Source organism: Gobio gobio, assembly GCF_949357685.1.
Source record: "Gobio gobio genome assembly, chromosome: 8".
Taxonomy (NCBI): Eukaryota; Metazoa; Chordata; class Actinopteri; order Cypriniformes; family Gobionidae; genus Gobio; species Gobio gobio.
Window position 1 is genome coordinate 53,649,071 of NC_137114.1, and position 20,954 is coordinate 53,670,024.

The 20,954-nt window shown below is 37.2% G+C and overlaps 1 protein-coding gene across 2 annotated transcripts in view; it reads left to right on the forward strand.

Moving 5' to 3' along the window:
- LOC307130031 (uncharacterized protein) overlaps positions 1 to 20,954 on the forward strand; it is a 93,101-nt gene that overhangs the window by 63,516 nt on the left and 8,631 nt on the right. Inside the window, exons 7-11 of one of the 2 annotated variants that reach the window (XR_013816992.1) lie at positions 587 to 682; positions 873 to 2,513; positions 4,129 to 4,201; positions 10,878 to 11,041; positions 11,420 to 11,593. Coding sequence is in view for 1 of the 2 variants with exons in the window: in XM_079822879.1 (XP_079679005.1) it covers positions 587 to 682; positions 873 to 2,600; positions 4,129 to 4,197; positions 10,868 to 11,041; positions 11,420 to 11,593 (2,241 nt within the window). In the remaining variant the exon portion in view is untranslated. Of the gene's footprint in view, positions 1 to 586; positions 683 to 872; positions 2,601 to 4,128; positions 4,202 to 10,867; positions 11,042 to 11,419; positions 11,594 to 20,954 lie in introns of both variants that reach the window. The other variant, XM_079822879.1, reaches the window with a different exon arrangement.

Below are 20,954 nucleotides of genomic sequence, written 5' to 3' on the forward strand. Positions count from 1 at the left end.
CATGTTGTGAGCGCAGAGGTTGAGTTGCCTTGTGCTCTCGTCTCTTTTTTTCGATTTCCTTTTTTCAAGCACAGGCGTTCTCATTAGCCAATCTGTTCTCTGTTACAGTTTATATTAACGTGGTTCCTATAATAAAGAATGAACACAGTAATCTAAAGGATTAAACTGAATCTGTTCTCTGTTCCAGTTCAGTCCAGCAGAAGAGCTCAAACCCAGAGTCCAGCTGTGTGTCTATGAAGAGTGACCAGTCTATGGATCCTCCAATAAAGTTTAAGAGTGGAGACACACAGCCTGATCTCAGGTATATACTTTCTATAAAAGTTATGCTTATAGTATTTTATTTTTATGAAATTGTATTAATGTACAGCAGTGTGATGATCTGGATTTGAACCAAAATATGTTAAATTCAGATCCTGTAAGTTTCAGTCTATTAATGATGATCATTGTGCTCTTGTGTAAAGCTCTATGTATTGTATTGTTAATACATTCTCACACTGTAAAAGCTGTTGGTCTGATACTCAGTTAATGACACAATTACATCAATATCAGTGTGTCTGATTCTTTACCCTCTTCATTCTGATTTAAGGTCAAATCTTCAATCCAGACCAGTTAAAAACAAAACTGTGTTCCCGCCTGTGATTCAACCCCAAGATTTTAATGAAAGCATGTGTCCTGGTTTCAGGTAAAATGTAGGACTTTTGTTGTTGTTTCGTTTTAGGTGCTGCAATGACATCACACATCACTCAAACACATGATTAATAGTTGATACCTAATGATGTTTTGTGTCCCATAATACAGCAAACAAATAATTAATTTGGTAATTTATGGCTATTTACTAACTTGAGTAATAATGTGGTATTTTAATCTTACAGCCATGACTCTAAACCTGCTGAAGTCCTCAACACATTGAGATCAAATCTGAGGAATAAGTTTGAGTGTTTGTGTGAGGGAATATCAAAGCAGGGAAACCCAACACTCCTGAATGAGATCTACACAGAGCTCTACATCACAGAGAGTGAAAGTGGAGAGATCAATAATGAGCATGAGGTGAGACAGATTGAGACACAGTCCAGGAGAGCAGAAACAGAGGACACACCGATCAAATGCAGTGACATCTTTACACCTTTACCTGGACAAGACAAACCCATCAGAACTGTGCTGACAAAGGGAGTCGCTGGCATTGGAAAAACAGTCTCTGTGCAGAAGTTCATCCTGGACTGGGCTGAAGGGAAACAGAATCAGGACGTCCAGCTCATATTTCCACTTCCTTTCAGAGAGCTCAACTTGATGAAGGACCAAACACTCAGTCTTTCAGATCTTCTTCATGTCTTTTTCCCTGAAACCAAAGAACTGGAAATATCCAGTGATAAGTATAAAGTGTCCTTCATCTTTGATGGTCTGGATGAGTGTCGTCTGTCTCTGGATTTTCAGAGCGATGTGAGGTTGTGTTATGTGACTGAATCAGCCTCAGTGGACGAGCTGCTGACGAACCTCATTGCAGGGAATCTGCTTCCCTCTGCTCTCATCTGGATCACCTCCAGACCCGCAGCAGCTGATCTCGTCCCCTCTGAGTGTGTCCATCGAGTGACAGAGGTACGAGGCTTCAGTGACCCACAGAAGGAGGAATACTTCCGGAAGAGAATCAGTGATCAGAGTCTGGCCGACAGGATCATCTCACACCTGAAGTCATCAAGGAGCCTCTTTATTATGTGTCACATCCCAGTTTTCTGCTGGATCTCAGCCACTGTTCTGGAGAAGATGTTGAGTGAAGAAGAGACTGGAGAGATTCCCAAGACTTTCACTGAAATGTACACACTTTTCCTGCTCCTTCAGACGAACATCAAACATGAGAAGGACTATGAGAAGAAAGTGAAAGATGAAGACATGATTGTCAAACTGGGGAAACTGGCGTATCAGCAGCTTGTGAAAGGAAACCTGATCTTCTATGAGGAAGACCTGAGAGAGTGTGGCATTGATGTGACAGAAGCATCAGTGTACTCAGGATTGTGCACTCAGATCTTCAGAGAGGAGTTGGGCTTGTATCAGGGGAAAGTCTTCTGCTTTGTTCATCTGAGCATTCAGGAACATCTAGCGGCTCTATATGTGCATCTCTCCTTTATAAACAAGAACATCAATGTGTTTGACCTGATTACCAAACCAACTAATGGAGACACAGCTTCACTATCTGATCTCCATCAGAGAGCTGTGGATGAGGCTTTAGACAGTAAAAATGGGCATCTGGACCTTTTCCTTCGTTTCCTTCTGGGTCTGTCAGTGGAGTCTAATCAGAGTCTCTTACAAGAGCTTAAGACACAGACAGGAAACAGCTCTCACAACAATGAGAAAACAGTTCACTATATAAAAGAGAAGATCAGCAAGAATCCCTCTCCAGATAAATTCATCAATCTGTTTCACTGTCTGAATGAACTGGGTGATCTTTCCCTAGTGAACGGAGCTAAACCTCATACGAGATATGGAGGATTATGTGATGTGGAACTCTCCTCATCTCAGTGGTCCGCTTTAGTTTTTGTGTTGTTGTCCTCAGAGGAGACGATGCATAAGCTTGTCTTGTACTTCTTACTTGGAGTAGAAAATAATTAGTAAGTAACACTGTGTTCAATCATTTCAGTCTAAAACATTATGAATAAAGAGATGTTTAAATCACAGGCCAAATATCTATTTCTGGCATATTGTACATAATTTTTGCGGGTGTTTCTTAAACGGAGGCTGTGTTCTAATAAGACTGCATATCTCGACTGCCACATCATCAAGCGCCTCCGACTCGATTTCAAGGATCCTTTGAAGGCAGCCTTAATTTCATGTCCTTAATTCAGCTCATTTTGAAGGATGTATGAAGTGTATCCTTCATGTTCTTCGATCACCCACAATCCTTTGCATCATTCCAAATCATGAAAAAGAACTGATGGAAAACGAGTCGGCACTAAGCTTATCTGAGTTCATTATGAAATGTAAGAAACAAATAATGTTTTCAGAAATGAAGGCATACATGTTATCTTTTGTTTTGGTGTAAATTAATCACTTAACACCAAACTGTCAATAATGTGAGCCACTGGGAGACACAGACGGCTGTCATTCACTGTATTGCATTAATAATCAACGGAGTGCAAATAGCGTGCCTTTTTGGCAAATGCTATTCACACTAGCTCCACCCAACAATGCCTGGTTGGGCCTAACAAGATTAAAAAAGATGCACTTATTTAAATGTCTTCAGTGGTGTAGTCAGTAGAGCGTAATGCTCGTGGAACAAGGTTTTGACGCAATCGACCTGGGAATCCTCCGAAGAGCCTCGCTCTTCTCCCTTTTCCAATCACATACCACATCAAAAAGGCATACTTTCATAAAAAAAAAGAAAATTTTCTAAAAGTGGAAATAAATTGCCTAACGAAATGTTTAATAATAATAATAATAATAAAAGTATTTATTGGGTAGGGTGTAGGTGTAGGGATTTTATTGTCCCATTAAGGCAGCATCCATTTAATAATTGTAATAAATATAACAATTTACACTCTGTTATTATTGCATCCTGTTAATGTACAACAATACTGAGGTGCAAATAAGATATATCTGTCAAATTAAAGTATAAAAAGCATATAATTACTATTTACACATATTGCAAAGAACTGCTACTTTTACATGGTGTAAAGATTTGTATATATCACACATTATTTATATTTAAAGATATTTAATACAAAATTAAAGAATCAAATGAATTCCATAATTAATAGTATTTTCGTGCCGTGACCGTGGGGGTGTGAACAAGTATGTCGTAGCCATGAGCACTTACTAGAGCATCTCATAGTGTTTAATGCTGAGGAGGACTGGGGTCTACAAGCCTCAGAAGGACTGGACAAGGAAAGACACAACCTCACTAGGATACAGCCTTCCGTTTGAGAAACTCCCAATATCATTACGAGGGAGACTCCTGAAACTTGAAATTGACAAGAAAAAGAAAAAACATGTCCTTTTTAAAGTAGTGTTTATTTAATTGAAAAATATTTTAGGGTATATAAGGAAGGTTTTTAATGTATGACCTACTTATATTTCTTCTATATTAATTATTATTTTTATTAGAATGAATAATTAACTTATTTTTTTATTTTCAAACAGTGATGCACCTTTCATCCTGAAAGTTCTTCAGAAGCTGCTGCCTGTGTTTACAGCAACTAGATTCGTTGAGTAAGTAACACCGAGAACAATCATCACTGTTAAAACATTACAATTCTTACTTTAAAATTATTAAGTAATGGTTTATCAAAATATGTGTCACACTTCAGCTTTTAAACCTTCCACCTATCTGACCTGCAAGGTCTCTACTGTAAGGGCATTACTGTAAATGTGTTTGTTAATTTTTACAAACTGAATCCCACTTTTTTGTCATAACCTTTGAACTGTTTTTTTTTTTGACAGACCTGATTAAAATTACTTTCTGTATTAGGTTTTCGTTAATATGTTTTAGCTGAGGTAAATATGTTCTTTGCTGTCAGTTGCGGTGACTGAGTGATCCTAATATTAATTCAGGTTTCTTTCATACTATAACTGTCACAGGTGTTTGCAGGATGCCAGACAAAGGCAGATGAATAAAGTTCCAAACAACTCTAGTTTAATAATAATTCCAACGAGACAGGCCGTAGCAAACACTTTCAACATAACGGTGACCAGACAAAGAGTCACTGTGAAGGTACAACTTAAATAGTAGACAGAATAAGGAATAAAATACAATTTTACAGAATAAAAATAATCAAACAAACACAGCTGAAACTCACAACAAACTCATAATGACGTTATCATAGAAACAAAGTAGTAGCGGGAAAATGAACAAATGATAGAAGATAGAAAACTACCAAATTCAAACTAAAAGTCCATGATAACTAAACAAACTGAACATAATGGTGACAATAACTAGTAATGAAGAGAAAAGATAACCAGTTCACTCGTGCTGTTGGTTGGCCTGTAAAGGCAGGCATGCACTGTACGATTTCTGTGCGATTTCAGCAAGGTTACCTACTCACACTGTACGAGTAAATCGCATATGATGTAAAGCCAAAGCTCACAATTTATGTGCTCACACTGTACGGTCCAATCGCCGAACGCGACTTGACTGCTCACACTATACGTGTGAAATATGCGCGATAACCCCCCCGTGCCAGGTAGGTGTAAGGTAGTCAAATGCATGAGCTATCAATATCAAGAGGATTTAGCATTTCCAATTTGTGTATTAAATTATTATTATTATTATTATTATTATTATTAGGATAGGCCTTCTTTTGTTATTAAGTTGATATTACATTTAATTTGCCACACAACAATTTCATAACGCATCAATGCATAACCGACACGCTGCATAATAATAGATTAGATATATTAACTTACTCCTCATTAATTATTAAAAAACATATAGGCGGATTATACAATGAATTTTAGGCCTATAATTAAAACGATTAAACAGTCTGAGCAATGCAATAATATCAGTTTCAATGAAAAGTAAGCTTTATTTAAATATATATATTTGTTTAACACGAAATAGGCCTACTTCTCATCTATTTTTTTTCATTAGGCTATATGGGCCACAAGATAAATATTAAGAAAATAAATTAAGACAGTTATACATTTTTAGCATATGTGGAATTAGTTTATCTCTCGTTGCCTCTGAGAATATGCGTCGAAAGCTCGACAGATTTTACTTTCACTTTATTGTAGTGAATCCACTGACTCGCCTTCATGATTTAAAATGAAAAAATTAATTTTAATATTGCAGCGTGACCTTTTTCTGTATCACCAATTGTCAAATGATGGACAATGGTTCACATTTCCCGTAATAACAAAATTAAGTAAATATTAAATAAATTAGTAAATAAAGTGAAACAAGTAAATTAATAATCAAGTAGGCCTAGCTGAAATAATAAAAAAAGAAGAGTGTCTATTTACACCAAGTGCAAATAGCATGCCTTGTTAGCAAGGGAATAGTACCTATTCACACTAGCTACACCTAACAATGCCTGGTTGGGCCAAACAAGATTAAAAAAAGATGCATGTATTTCAACGTCTTCAGACTTTCTTTACACTCTATGTTATTATTGCATCCTGTTAATGTACAACAATACTGAGGTGCATAAGAACTAATGCATTTTGTAAAGAACTGCTACATTTACATGGTGTGAATATTAGAATATATCACTATTTTCACTTAGTGTGCTATTTCACTTTGTAAATAACATCTGCAGCTATTTGCACTTAGTGTAAATTGCATCTATCGCTATTTGCACTTAGTGTAAATAACCGTTATCGCTAAGAAATATGCTTTTTTCACTTTGTGTAAATAGAATCAATTTGCTATTTACACTTGGTGTTAATAGTATCTATCGCTATTTGCACGTAGTGTCAATAGCTGCTGCCTTATAAAAGATGCACTGGATAGGTTACACAGTGTTTTGGAAGACTTGGATTATCCATTTTACAACACGAACTGGAGGCATGCAACAGTTTTCTAATAGCTTGCTAACTGCTTGATAGCTGCCTACAGAACTTAAAGGTCTCCCTCTTATTGTTTTTTTTCTTGCTGCATTAAAGATTAAATGGTTCAACTTCTGCTTTCGCAGTAAGGGGAAATATGGCAATCAGTTTGTAGCTCTGCTTCAGCTGGGCGATACCCTCACGAGGGGCGACCAGAGGTTTATCGCCTCTCGTTTCTCAAAGGACACATGACAAAGCTGAAAATTGGCCCGACCCAAAAAAGAATTGCACGAGACGGAATTCGGCTCGAAATCGGACGAAAATCGCTAAAAAGAAGTACTTAGGGAAAAGGGAAAACATAGTACTCTTCTCAAAAACTACTCAGAGTACTAGTAGTTTCTTCTCAAAAACTACTCAGAGTATTAGTTACTAGTTACTTTTTAGCCGGCAATATTTAATGAACTAACAATTAATATTCAATCAATAAATTCTACTTTCAACAAAACACACTTTTACCTTATTGACAAAGTACATTAATTAGTCGTCACAATACTGGAACAATACTGAAACTTCAATAGAATACCTTGAAAAATATCAATATTCAATATAATTTTCAGTACTATTGGGAAAACTGCTACATATTGTACTGCCATATAGACTGCCATATTTGAGGTCGATAGGTGAACGTTTTGAATTTCCTGCTTGAAATACCCTAGATATTTTAATATCTTATATTTTATAATATATTTTAAATTTTTGTCTATTCATTTTGACAAGGCAATTATTATTTTCAAGCTTCAAAAAGCAAAAGACTCATTGTAACAGTAATCCATTTGAAGTGGTTTAATTCAAGTCTTCTGAAGAGACACGCCCACTTTATATGATGAACAGATTTGAATTTTGTTTACATATTTAAATTGTGTCTTTACAAAAGGTAAGGAAGCTTGATTTCTAACTAAATATAATTTACAAAAAAGACAAGTAAACAGTCAGTAATAAAATAAGAACAAAACAAAAAACAAATGACCTCAATTCTGTTGAGGTATTCAAAATCAATTTTTAAGAGCCATATAATATGTTGTTTATTTAGATAAATCAAACATCAAAGGGGTTTGACATGTAATGTCTGTACAATGTAGTGATGCAGTTAGACTAGGTTATTTATGTGTATAATATTGATTGGAGAGATTTGCGATTGCACAGTGACAGTCTGAGAGCCTACACTCAATATCTGAGTGAGAGGAGAGGCAGTTAATTTTATATTTGAGAGCTTGTGTCCATTTCTCTGCTTTTAAATAAATGCACTGTTGATATTTGTAATTAAAATACACCGTAGAAACCTGTGAGTGTGATTAGAATTATCCCTTGCCCTGCCCCCATGCTTCTCTTCCTGGATGTGCATGAAGAACTTTGGCAGTATGGAAGAATTGGCGTCAGTATGAAACACCAAAAATGCCAAAATCTGCTTCAAAAGTTTTTCCTCTCGCTACCCTCCATGGTGGGGGTGGGGTTCAGGGGGTTCGTGAGGATTCCCCAGGTGGAGTATGCAGTTGTGGTGCATGCCCGCAATATATATTGCCATCTGGTGGGGTCATCCGAAACTCCCGTCCAGCTCCTGTGAGACAACTGCTGGACAGGCCACCTCTACCCTGCATGCGATGGCATCCTGCAAGTCTACTAAGCCAAAGCACTCATATTCACGAGGGGGGTTCTGAACCAGGGCTGATGAAGGAACTGCGCATGGTGACTGACCGTGATCAAGTCATGGCGCAGGCCCTCGACCAGACGCCTTTTCTGCAACGCTGTTGAGACTGTGCCCAGCAGTTCTCGGCATTCCAGAAGCAGGCTGAGGCAATCAAGAGCCTGCTTCAACGTGCTACCAGACCATTGTGAGCTGCCCCCCAGTCTGCTCATCTCCAAGGGCATTCGTCCTCCTGCTGTAAAAAAGCTCTCCAGCACGGCTAGCTCAGCCACAACGTTGAACCTTGCTTTTCTACGGGGTACCATGTGCAACAGGCATGCTGCCTTGGGCTCCAGGACAGGACCTTGAATGCAGTGGCACATCAACTGCCACACCACTTGGACAGCCAGGACTCTAGTGAACAGGAAGGGGGCCAGAGCAAATAATAGCAGCTGACATCTTACTTGCGAGTTCTTACTTGCGAGTTCACACACCTCTTTAATAATAATTTTGGTGATCTCCGACTGGTGAAGTCAAACATCATTAGTGCCGACGTGAGGGAATTAGGGAACTTACGATTAGCATTAGCCAGCACTTTTACATTTGCTTTGATGTCAGGTGCTCTGGCTCCTGGTAAACGTGACTATGGTGGCTGGTGTCTCAATTTTCACATTCTGTGTAATAGAATCACCAATAACTAGGGCACTTTCAACAGGATTCTCAGTGGGTGCATCACTGTGTGGGGAGAATCTGTTTGATGTTCTAATCAGAATGGAAGAGTGGTGTTTTGTCCTGCACCTATGCCGTCTCACAGTCAATCAGTTGCCCTGCTGCACGGGCTCCAAACCGGAAGCAAACAATGTACAGAGTTCACTAAGCTAGTCACATCCAAAGCATTGTATAAATCTCTTGCGTTCTTACTATTCTGATTTAAAGTTTGGATGCGTGTCTCTAATTCTGAAATTTCCGTCAGCCTTACTATCTCCCTGCATTTATCCCATCTGTAATCCTCACCACGGACAGAGAAGGCTATACAGATAATGACAGATAATATCAGATTAATTGTGATGATTAAATTATATTGAGGAGCAATATAAACAGTAAGGAAAGATAGAGAATAGAGATTACAACAGAACTTATACGGAGCAAAAAAGGCAGTCCACTAGCAGACTGGAAACCGCTGTGCAACAGTGAAAATGGACCATCTGGAAACAACCAAAGGAACTCTATCCACCTGTAGGACTCGGTATAATGGAAACAGGTCTATTTAGCTAAGGAAATGATTAATTAATTCATAATTTTTAAAAAGAGTCAATTATTTTACGGCCAAGTAAATGACTCGTTCCGCATTTATTTGAATGGGCTGTAACTAACAACTCTGCAGCGGATATAAATATCCAAACAAAAAACAATATTTAATAGCCAGGTAACATAGATCAGCAGTTTAAGACATTAAATTCGTAAGCAAATAACACAAGAACACATATCTTTAAATACAAACTAAACTTTATTGCTACTCTAATATATAAAACTAATACCTAACAAACACACGCACACACACACGAGTTGCAGAAATAAGGAAAGTGAGGAAATAATGAGTTTTAAGAGACTGAAATGAAATCCCAAATTTTTAGCAATATATACATTTATAACACATGACCGGAACGAACCATCGATCATTAATTTAACTAGGGATGCACCGATACCACTTTTTTTCAGACCAAGTACAAGTACAAGTACTTATATTTGGGTACTTGCCGATACAGAGTACTGATACGAGTACTTAATACCATTACAGTTCTTCTAACAATGTTTTATTTTCATCAGATGTTTTTCACTTTCTGACTGTAACAAAGTAAATACACAAATTGATGCTGTTGCTGACATTTTAACATTCAACTTGGTGTTTTCCTAAACAAACATGGCACTGCTGCCCATTTCACACAAATGTAACATGTAACATTCAGTGGATTCCAGTACCACACAACATAGTATCAGAACCACTGAATTAAATTAGTATATGTTACCATAGCCATACAGCCCTTTTTGGAGATGAAAAGAAGCTTCTCTGCATTATCAGCTATGAGCCTGGTACTGTTTTCATCTACAATGTGTGACACTGAGCTAGGGATGTGCGAGACTAGTCGATTAAACGTTAGTGCTGCTGCAAGAGGACTTGTTAGTTAGCACTGACAGAATGGAGCCCACTTCTTTCACGGCCAAAGATTGTTCATTTGGAAGTGTTACAATTTTATTTTGTGTGGAATTATGTTTGAACGAATCATCTGGAAGATTCATATGTGTCTGGTGTGCCCTCAAACCCTACACACCTTTGAAGTGAAGCCTGTTCGTTGATTGGTATTCTTTTCACTGAGAAGTCCCCTGTGAATGCACAATCTGAGTTGTGCTTTTTTTTAAGCCAGAATCTTAATGAACGGTATTCATTCATTGGCACCACTCCCCTCGTAGAATGGGATACGTGCACTTCCCCGCCTGGCAAACCTTGGTTGGATTTCCTCCAGCCCCCTTGGAAATCAGATGTGACGGGGTGTCCAACGCTAGGGAGGGAACGTAGACATTACGTCCCATGCCGTCACCACAATTGCTTGGGCTCTCAGATGAGGTCTCAATTCATCAGTTCAGTTCTGACGTAATGTCTCCATTCCCTCCTTCAGGGAACGGGGGTAACATAAGTAACCTAGATGTTCTTTACAGTTTAAGGAAGTGTGGTGTCACAGATGAAGGTTGTGCTGTTCTGGCTTCAGCTCTGAGATCAAACCCCTCACACATGAGAGAACTGGGTCTGTCTGAGAATAATATAGGAGACTCAGGAGTGAAGCTGCTCTCGGTTGGACTGAAGAATCCTCGCTGTAAACTGGAGAAACTGGGGTAAGATCATCTTTCTGATAGTCACATGATCAGGTTCTTAAAGAGACATTTTAGATAGTTTGTAGTCAGAAAAACTAAACTAATGAAATAAAAGAGTACATAAACAAATAAACTAACAATAGACAATGAAAATAGGTGCAGAAGGATAAGAAAAATGAAGAATATTTTCTGATAACTGAAGAGGAATCTAATTTAAATTCACATTTACGTATATTGATCAAATTCCTCTTCTCAGTGTCTTCATCTATAACACTGTTAGTGTGAACATGATTAGATGAATAGCAGCTACATAATATCATACAGGGATGATTTATTAGTAATCTTTAAAACATATATGGGTTACTGAAGAGTTGAAGAATGTTTTATTGTTATCTACAGGTTGAATAAGTGTGGTATCACAGATGAAGGTTGTGCTGCTCTGGCTACAGCTCTGAGATCAAACCCCTCACACCTAAGAGGGCTGGGTCTGTGTGAGAATGATCTAGGAGACTTAGGACTGAAGCTGCTATCTACTGGACTGCAGAATCCTCACTGTAAACTGGAAGAACTGGGGTAAGAGCATCTTTCTTATAGTCACATGATCTGGTGCTTATAAAGACATATTTTTAAATAGCTTGTAGTCAGACAAAAAACTAAGCTAAGAAAGAAAATGTACACAAAAAACATTAACAATAAACATAATGATGAAAAATAGGTGCAGAAAGATAAACAAAATAAAGAATAACAATTTCTGATAACTAAAGAGGAATCACATTTAAATTACCTTACAAGCCACCACAGACTACAGCATACATGACCCTAGTTACCTGTGTTACCTCACAAATATTCATTAGACATGCCAAAATCGACCTGTTCTTAGCAGAGCTCCTGAGAGAGGAGTTGTAAAAATATAGTGAGATGTTTTTTGGTACTTATACCGCAAATATATATTCTTAAGTCTGTCAAATTTTTCTTGCATGACATTATCAGTGTTTATGACAATGAACATCCATATCAAAATAGTTTTATCAGAATACTTTAAAATATACTGATTTGTCATGTCAGTTTGGCAGACATCTGCATACAAGGTCAAAAGTATAGCAGAACTGACGCAACCTTGGGGTACTCAAACATTTATTGTGAAAGCAGACAACACTGTTTTATTCACTTTGACTCTCTGAATTCAGTTAGTAAGAAATTAGATATACCAATGCATCAAATAAGGATTTACACCCAACTGTACAAGTTTTGACACCAATATGTCAACCTGGATTTTGTTAAATGCAGATTGTGTAGAAATCTAGAAACAAAGTTCTTACAGTTGTATTCGTTTTATCTTAATGTTTGGAGATGATATGCACCAGAGCAGCAAGTGCATCTTCAGTACTACAACTTTTCTTATAGGCAAACTGCCATGGATCAAGTTTGTCTTCAACTATCTGAACTAAATTCTAAAGTAACAATCTTTCTAGACATTTCCCAATTACTGAGGGAAGGGCTATTGGTCTAAAATCTTTATATTCTCTTGGACATGGAATTTTCAGTAATGGTCTTATGTATGCAGCAGAGATGTTCACAAGTCTTTCATCTGGAGTCTGACTCAAGTCTGAAGTCTTTAAACTAGAGTCTGAGTCAAGTCTGAAGTCTTTATCACTGGAGTCTGAGTCAAGTCTCAAATCATTTCATGTCTTACTAAAAATAAAAATAAATACTCAAGAATCCTTTTTTTTTATTTAGACAACATCTTTGTTATTTCTGTCATCTGTTTTGTTTGTATTAAGTTATAATCCCATCATAATCCATTATAATGTACAAAACAATTGTCCTGGCAACAAGATGAGTAGTCATTTTCGATACAGTTGCTGAGTGGACACAAGATGGCGCCAGTCACGTTCGTTATACAGCGTTGTTATTGAGACACACATTATCAGAAAATATCAAACCTTTGAACATTTCTAGTTGTTTTTAGTCAATAGAAAACAGTATGCATGCTGATTGCGATACTTTAAAATATATGCTTTAAGTAATAAGTGGATTAACATCTTTCTATCGCTCTCTCGTAGACGCATTAAGAGAGAGACTGCATATACTATGAAAATATTGATTAAAAGTATAAAATAGTGCTTGGTTTAAAGGTTATATTTTATTCATGTTTTAATAGTCTGGCAACCCATAGGAGCCATGCAGCTACACCACAGTATAACAGCTAGCTGTGTGTGTTAATGTGACTAACCTTTGTGGATGCGATGTCTAATACAATTTGATGTTGTCTTCAATTGTTTTCCACACATTCTTTGCATCTAGCTGATCTGACATGGTAATTAATCCAAATGTGAGAACATATGGAAAGATGGATCCTGTCATGTTTCATGGGTTATAGAATTTGATTACGGATGTACGTGTATTGCGGGTAAACTCTAAAATGTCATAAGAGTCCCATGAAACATGACAGGATCCATCTTCCCACATCACGTATATGTGAAGCAGATATTATAAAATTCAAATAAAGCAAAAATTATTTATTTATGATATTAGTAGTTAAGGAATAAAGAATTGCAGTTGTTTTTAAAATATTCACAAGTCCTTTTTGTTGTGTCGAGTGAAGTCTGAAGTTATTTCAGGTCGAGTCCTGTGTCAAGTCTGAAGTTTCATAAAATGCGACTCAAGTCTGAGTCACTAACTCGAGTGCCCTTCTCTGGTATGCAGTCTTCCATAACACAGGAATGGTATGCATGTCAACTGAAGCCTAAAATACTGATCACCACACCGGAACCAATTCACATGAGAAATTCTTTAAAGGTCCCATGGCATGGCATTTTTCTATTATTTTATAATGTTTCCTGAGATGTACTTATATTGTTAGTATGATTTTTACATCAAAAAATTTCATAATTTAGAAATAAAAGGTATTTTTTCTATACTGATGTTTGCCCTGTGGCTGAATGCCCTGTTTCAAGGGGCGTGTCTGCTGTGAGACTTCAGTGAAAACGGCCACTGTTGTGATTGGCTGACATCTTTGCATTTGAAATGTTGCGGAGAGGGCGTGGTTTAGCTAGGCACTGCACGCACTGCATGCATGAGAGAGAGAGACTGATTGACTGGGCACTCCTGAACCATGGAGAGCTGGAAGAAGTTTTATTGTAACAGACTTCATTGTAATGTATCTTATAATTCGTTTTTGTGTACATTTTTGACATTTCTGTGCATTTAAATAGGTTTTAGGTCTGTATTATCTGTGCAAATAAGTAGGGACTTTTATTTTGACAGCTGTTGCAGTCTACGGAGCGATATGAAAAAAGAGGGAGCGCTCTTGAGAGCTTGCGGTTCATCATTCAGTGGGTTTAAGCAGATTTAAAGTTTACAGTTTGTTTAGCAAGACAATAGGTGTGTATGTGCTTGTTTACTGTCATTTGTAATGAGTATGTTTGTGTATTTCGCTGTATTGTTATTGATAATGCTATGGAGAGAGAGTTTGTGTAAGAGGTGTTTATGCGCACTTTGTTTTTTGTTCAGCTCTTATTACAGTGATTTTTGGAGATAAACGGTTTCAATAAACTCCTGAAACATCAGTAAAGTCTAGCCATCATTTGGACGGGGTCCACTACAGTTATTGTACTGAGTTGTCACTGTTAGCGCAAGCTTATTTGTAGCTGAGAGTTCTGAATAAACAGTCCCAGTCACGTCGACTCTGTCATTGCAGCGCGTTTTCTCTCACAAAATGCTTTCATCACAACTAACAGCAAACACGACATCGACATGAATACAGTAAGAGCTTCGCTGTGCTGCATAACAGCGTCATTCATTATAATGGCAGTTTGGGAAAGTGTGCAGATAGACTCGCGATATGTGATTGACAGCTCCGGACATTATAAAGAGTGTTATTTGATCGCTCTTTGTAGTTTAATCACTTAAAAAACTGATTTGTTTCATGCTACTAACAGAAACGATCGTTTTATTCACTGGCTTGATTCACTGATGCATTACGCTTAGGGCATCAAGACAGCGATCATTAAACGATCTAGAAAGAAAGTCTGTGTGAACTTGAATGATTAGCTACACATCAGAAATCAGTGATCACAGATCAGGCTTTAAAGAACACTGTTACTCACTGTTTGTCGCGGTGCTGTCGAATCCATATCGTAAAGTCTGTTTGTAAAGCCTGTGCTGACATAAACTGAATCCATTTTCTCTGAGTGCTCTGGGCGGGCAAAGCAGAGGAAGGGGGAGGTAACTTTTGAAAATTCCAGATCAGCTCGTCTCAGCTCGTCTCAGCTCTCATTTTCTCAAAGGCAGAGAACCCATTTACACCCATTAAAATTTCTAGCCACTTGGGGACCATATACAGGCTAGGAGAACTCATATTAATGTTAAAAAACCTCATAAAATGAAATTTTCATGCCATGGGACCTTTAAAAGACCTGCACTACATCCTTTTGGACCAGCAGCTTTTTTCGTATTTATAGACTGACACATTTTCCTTACATACTCAACCTCAATAATAGAAAAGAGCCACAGTATCTATTCTTTCATTGTATTTGACATGTTTACCTATTGATTCAAATCTGGTAAAAAATATTTAATTAATTCCCAAAACAAAATTCCTTATCAATTGCAACAGATTTGTTAGAGGATGAGGATAACAACCCAGTCATTGTTTTCATGATGTCCCAAACCTTCTTAATGTTTTCAGCTAGCTTCTTTTGCTTCCTTGAATTCATTTTTTAATTCTTTTTTTTATGCTTGTTTAAGTACTCTAATATACTTATTCTTAAATGCTACTTTCCTCACATTTTTAACATCTTTGATACCTTTTGTCACATATGGTTTGTTATTTGGATAAACCTTGATCTCTTTTGTAGGTATGACCAGTTCCACTCAAAGATTCATATAATCATTTAACACTGCAGTTCCTTCATCAAGTGAACCTTCCTCAAAAACCTCACAATTTGTCCATTCGAAACAAGCTTTCAGTTGTTGTATACTTTCATTTGACTACAATCTAATTATTTTCTGTTCTGGTTTACTTTTTAATGTTTTTATTTGGTCCTGTACACCGGAATCATCTGTACTACATTAAGGTCAGAATTTAGTATTGGTGGCAAACACTTTGACACATAAGCATCCTTGACATTAACAAAGCACTTAATATAACATTAATAGAATATTGTTATTTCTTGTTTGAAACTTTACATACTGTTCAAATCCCTGCAACATAGTTTCCAATTTACACTGGTTTAAATCGCACAGCACTTTCACTTTTCACACTCAACAGCTTTATAAAAGTCTGGTGAAGGGCAGAAGTGAACCTCTGAAGCAGTGTTCTTTCTGTCCTCTTATAAGCTGTGTGCCAATTCAGAGGCTGCATCTGTAAACTTCATCCGTTAGCCCAAAAAACGGATTCTAACGGCTTGGTCGAAGGAATTCTGCATGTAAGCCTTTTCAGCATTTCTGTTAAATTCAATTTATTGATATCTAATTTTCAGCCCCCCTGAAACGTGATTGGGCTTGTTTTGGGCTAGTTTTGAGTAGCAATTGTGTGGGTTTTGTTGTGAAAACCTGGCAACCCTGGTGGCTAGCCGTGCACAGATCTCTGCTGGCAGACGAGAAGCTGATACGAAGTGCAAACCTCCCAGATGACAGAAAGTCTGAAGCAGTAAAGAACCAACACGATCATCTTTCCCTTGTGCAGAAAGAGAGGGCTGTGTACAATGACATGACTGAAAATAAACATTCATACAGGTCCTTGAAAGTGCTTGAATTTATTTTGTGCAAGAAGTTTTCTGGAAGAAATTCCATATTATTCTCTCCGGTCCGATAATGTGTTATTTCGCCAACACTTCGTGGACTATGCTTGATTTACGTTTGTTACTTGCATTCACGCGTTACGTTAAGTGTTTCCCGCGTGAGATACTTTGTGTTGAACATTGCCATGATGTTCACGCGCACACAAAACTATACGGTACCTCAGCGTTTCACAGACGCACCGTGAAATATTGCAAAAATAGACTAGTTACATGAGCCTAAGCTCTTTTCAATAAAATCCATGCAAAAGTTAATATCAGATCATTTTAGAATACAGTGTAGGATGTACAATATTCTTCAGTTTTGTGCAAAACAGAAATATGACAAATAGAACATCAGACCTCTGTCATATGGCCAAAAATAAATGCAAAAAAAAAAAGCTGGACCTGGAAAGTCCTTGAAAGGTTCTTGAATTTGAAGTCAACCAAGCTGTCGGAACGCTGTATTAACAACTATCCAAACTGTTTTAGACCTCTTTGTAGGCCTATGTAGCAACTATGAGTCAGATAAAATAATAACTCAACGAGGAATTTAATTAAAATGAAAGAGACTCGAATTACACTATAATTTATAAATAATTCAGAATTAATGTTTACACCTTAACTTATTCCTCCGCCGATGTGTAAGAACTTAAAGGGGACTCTGTTAAAGGGAAACATGTATATTTAGCTCAAATGAATTAATTAATTAATTCATAGGGAATTTTGAGAGTCTATTTTACAGCAGAGCAAATGACTCTTCCAGCGTTCATTTGAACGGGCCGTAAATATCAACTCTGCAGTGGATATTAATATCCGAACAATAGTGTAACACTATTTAACAGCCAGGAAACTTAGATCGGCAATTCAAGACATTAAATTGATAAGCACATAACACAAGAACAGTTATCTTTGAATACAAACGGAACTTTATTGATTACTCTAACACATCAAACTAATATCTAACATAAACACACACACTCGCACATTCACACATTTTGCAGAAAGGAAGAAGGTGAGGAAAAGAATAAGTTCTAAGAGAGAAATTATGAAATCCCAAGCAATATATGCATTTATGACACATAACCTGAAGAAACCTTTGATCAGTAATTTAACCTCCTATCGTTTCTTAGGCAGGGTTATTACATTTGATCTGTTTGAAGTTGAAGCGCGCTGTCGGAGACTCGTTGAGAATCTTTTGCGGCGAAACTTAACAGAACCAGAGACTTAACGGAAAGAAAATAAACTTTAAGTAAAAGAAAGGAAAGTGAGAGAAGAGAGTAAATTTAGACCTAATTTCTTACTATAAGGACATGATCAATTCTATAAAGATTTCATTCAGCTCATCTGTTGGATTATACCCATACGAACACAAAAATATCAAACATGGTGCCTTTTCATCCACTCATTCAATAGTTACATAATTGCATGAATTGGGAGTGATATACATGCATAATAGTCATGTGTATTCAGTTGTAAACACACTAACAAGCTATGTCGAAGGCTATTTGAATGAAAGTCCAATAATCAGTAATTTCATGCACTCCATATGTAACAGTTTCTGTGAGTTTGCTTGGAGTTTTAGCTGTGTCACGTGGAGTTCATTTACCGGTCATTGAAAAGACAGAGATCTGGTTTGTTTCTTTGTCTTGTGATCACAACGAGTCATCTGTCCTCTTTGTCTAAGTTTTGGACAAAAGTCCACAGGAAGTCGGTTAATTATTATCTACAACTAGTAGCTCCGGGCAGAATGGAGCCTCCGTGATAGATGGTCGATTTCCTGGGGTCTGGAGCTGAATTTTGGCTTTGTAAAAAGGGATGTTCATTTGATCGAATCATTTGGAAGATTCATTCATCCATATGTCTGCGCCCACAATTGCTAAACCTATGTTACCCTTAAATGTCAGAGAAAAGAACAGAATCAGAGATTATTTTTTTTCTTATAGAAAATTGTACTTTGCATATTATACTATAAAAACACATAACAGGGTTTTTCCTGGGTCAAAAATGGTCTTCGGTGGTGGCTGAAAGACATGGTCATCCATATACACACACGCACGCACAGTAAAAAAGTACCCTACCCACGTGATCTGCAAGCGCAATACTGACAATACATTTTAAATAAATTCAAAGAAAGTTTGTAACTTTTGCTTATCTTATTTTGATCCCACATGAAAAAATACTGTAGTATATTATAGTAAAATTACTCTAGTAAATACTATAGTGTTTTTGAACCGTACTATAGTAAATATACTACAGTAAATTAACAAAGTGTAGTAAATACTATAATATACTATAGTATTTTTTCATGTGGGATACCTTGATGTTTGTTTTTGTTCCTCATTTTTACACTATTTACTGATAATTGTTTTGGTACATAATCATATCAATATTAAAAAGTAGTAATAAAAAAATGAACAAATAGCCTAATTTTCTGCCATATACAATTTCATAAAATGATAAGCTAGCTAACAACAACTTTGTTCTGGGTTCACCTCACTCCAGTCTCAACTAAGTGATTTATAGGCTATTTATTTTACTACACATTATGAACATAAATAAGCTGAAAGACTGTGGATAATTAAAACTAACTCTTACACCCACTCTTGCTAAATTGTGTAAGCACACTTGTGTTCTCATTTCAGACGTGTTCAGAGTAAATGATTAAACTGATTCGTTAGTTCAGTGTTGGACAGATCAGTTGTTCTTCTAACCAGTCGTTAAAATGATTCGGTTCAAAGGAGTCATTAGGTGGCGAATCAGACATTAGCAGACGCTTTGTGTGCGAATCCCGTCTGTTAGAACATCGCGAAAGATTTGTCAACACACAGAAAACACTTCATAACCGGATAGGATTTGTTTCCTGTTTATTGAAAGTATGCTTTATGTCAGCTGGTCAGAGAATCAGTCAATGTTTTTGAGCGCATTTCACACCCAGCGGTAATTAAAGGAAAACATTGTCTGATAGCGCCACGTGCAACATGGATTCGGTCTTCCGACCTTTTGATTTTGATTAACGTAATATGTGAAATATTAGAAAGCTAAGAATGCTTATTTTGAAGACAGAGAGTGTGCGAGCGGGGGAGGAGCTCTCTGATCGTTCTCTCTGTCACTCAGTTACAAGCGCAGCATCTATTCTACATCATTCATTAATCACAATAACTCAACAAATAAAGCTTTGGCGGGACAAAAATTCGTTTTGGCGGCCGCCAAAAAATTTTCAATGTAGGAAAAACCCTGCATAATTATAGTTGATTTTAGTTTATCATTGTTGATCATGATGGTTATCACAGAATCCTGTTAAAAAGTACTAATGCTAATCAATTCACAATGAAAAGTACAAAAGTACAATGAAATCAATTCACCAAGTTGTATGTAGAAAACCAGCAAATAACAAATAAAATGAGCATCAATATGTACTTTTTGTTTACATAAACATTAAAATAATAACATAAAAAATGATGGCCAGATTTTAAAGGAGTGTCTTGCAAAATGCACAAGTTCAAATAGAGTTAATAGAGTAAAACTCACATATTTCAGCCACTAAATCATTTTTAGTCAAAAAAGATAAATTACTGACATTTACAATGCACATTATCCTTTATTATTATTAGTATGCGGTCCAATTGCAACCATGCAGCTTTACAGGGGGAGCTTTACAGGGGGTATGGCTTATCTAAATGAGATGTAAATGAGCTCTCATGTCACTCCCAGCAGGTGAGAACAGGTGAGAACAAAATCTTTAGAGGTAAATTTCTCCCTGTTAAGCTTTTTTGAGTGCCTACTTTCAAATGGCCAAAATTTCTCCTAATATGATCAGATTTCCATGTGTTAAACATCATTTGAAAGCTTGGAGACTACACTTTCAGAATCTGTAAATAACTCAAAGTGCCCCAGAACCGACTTGTGTCCCTACTTTCCGTGACTGGTCACATATCTGCATTCTGTGACTTGAAACAGGGCAAAGGGAGGGTGGTTGAGGATGTCGCCCAGTCCGCTCCCCAGACTGGTTAAACGCTAGGATGGAGGTGGACAACTCAGAGATGGGTTCCAGTTCTTCCCAGGGGATGGTAGCAGGGCCTCTCCTTCCCCCGGTGGAGGGCCGGGGGAAAATCCTTCCGCTGCTGGCCCCCGGGCTAGCAGCGCTTGGGAAG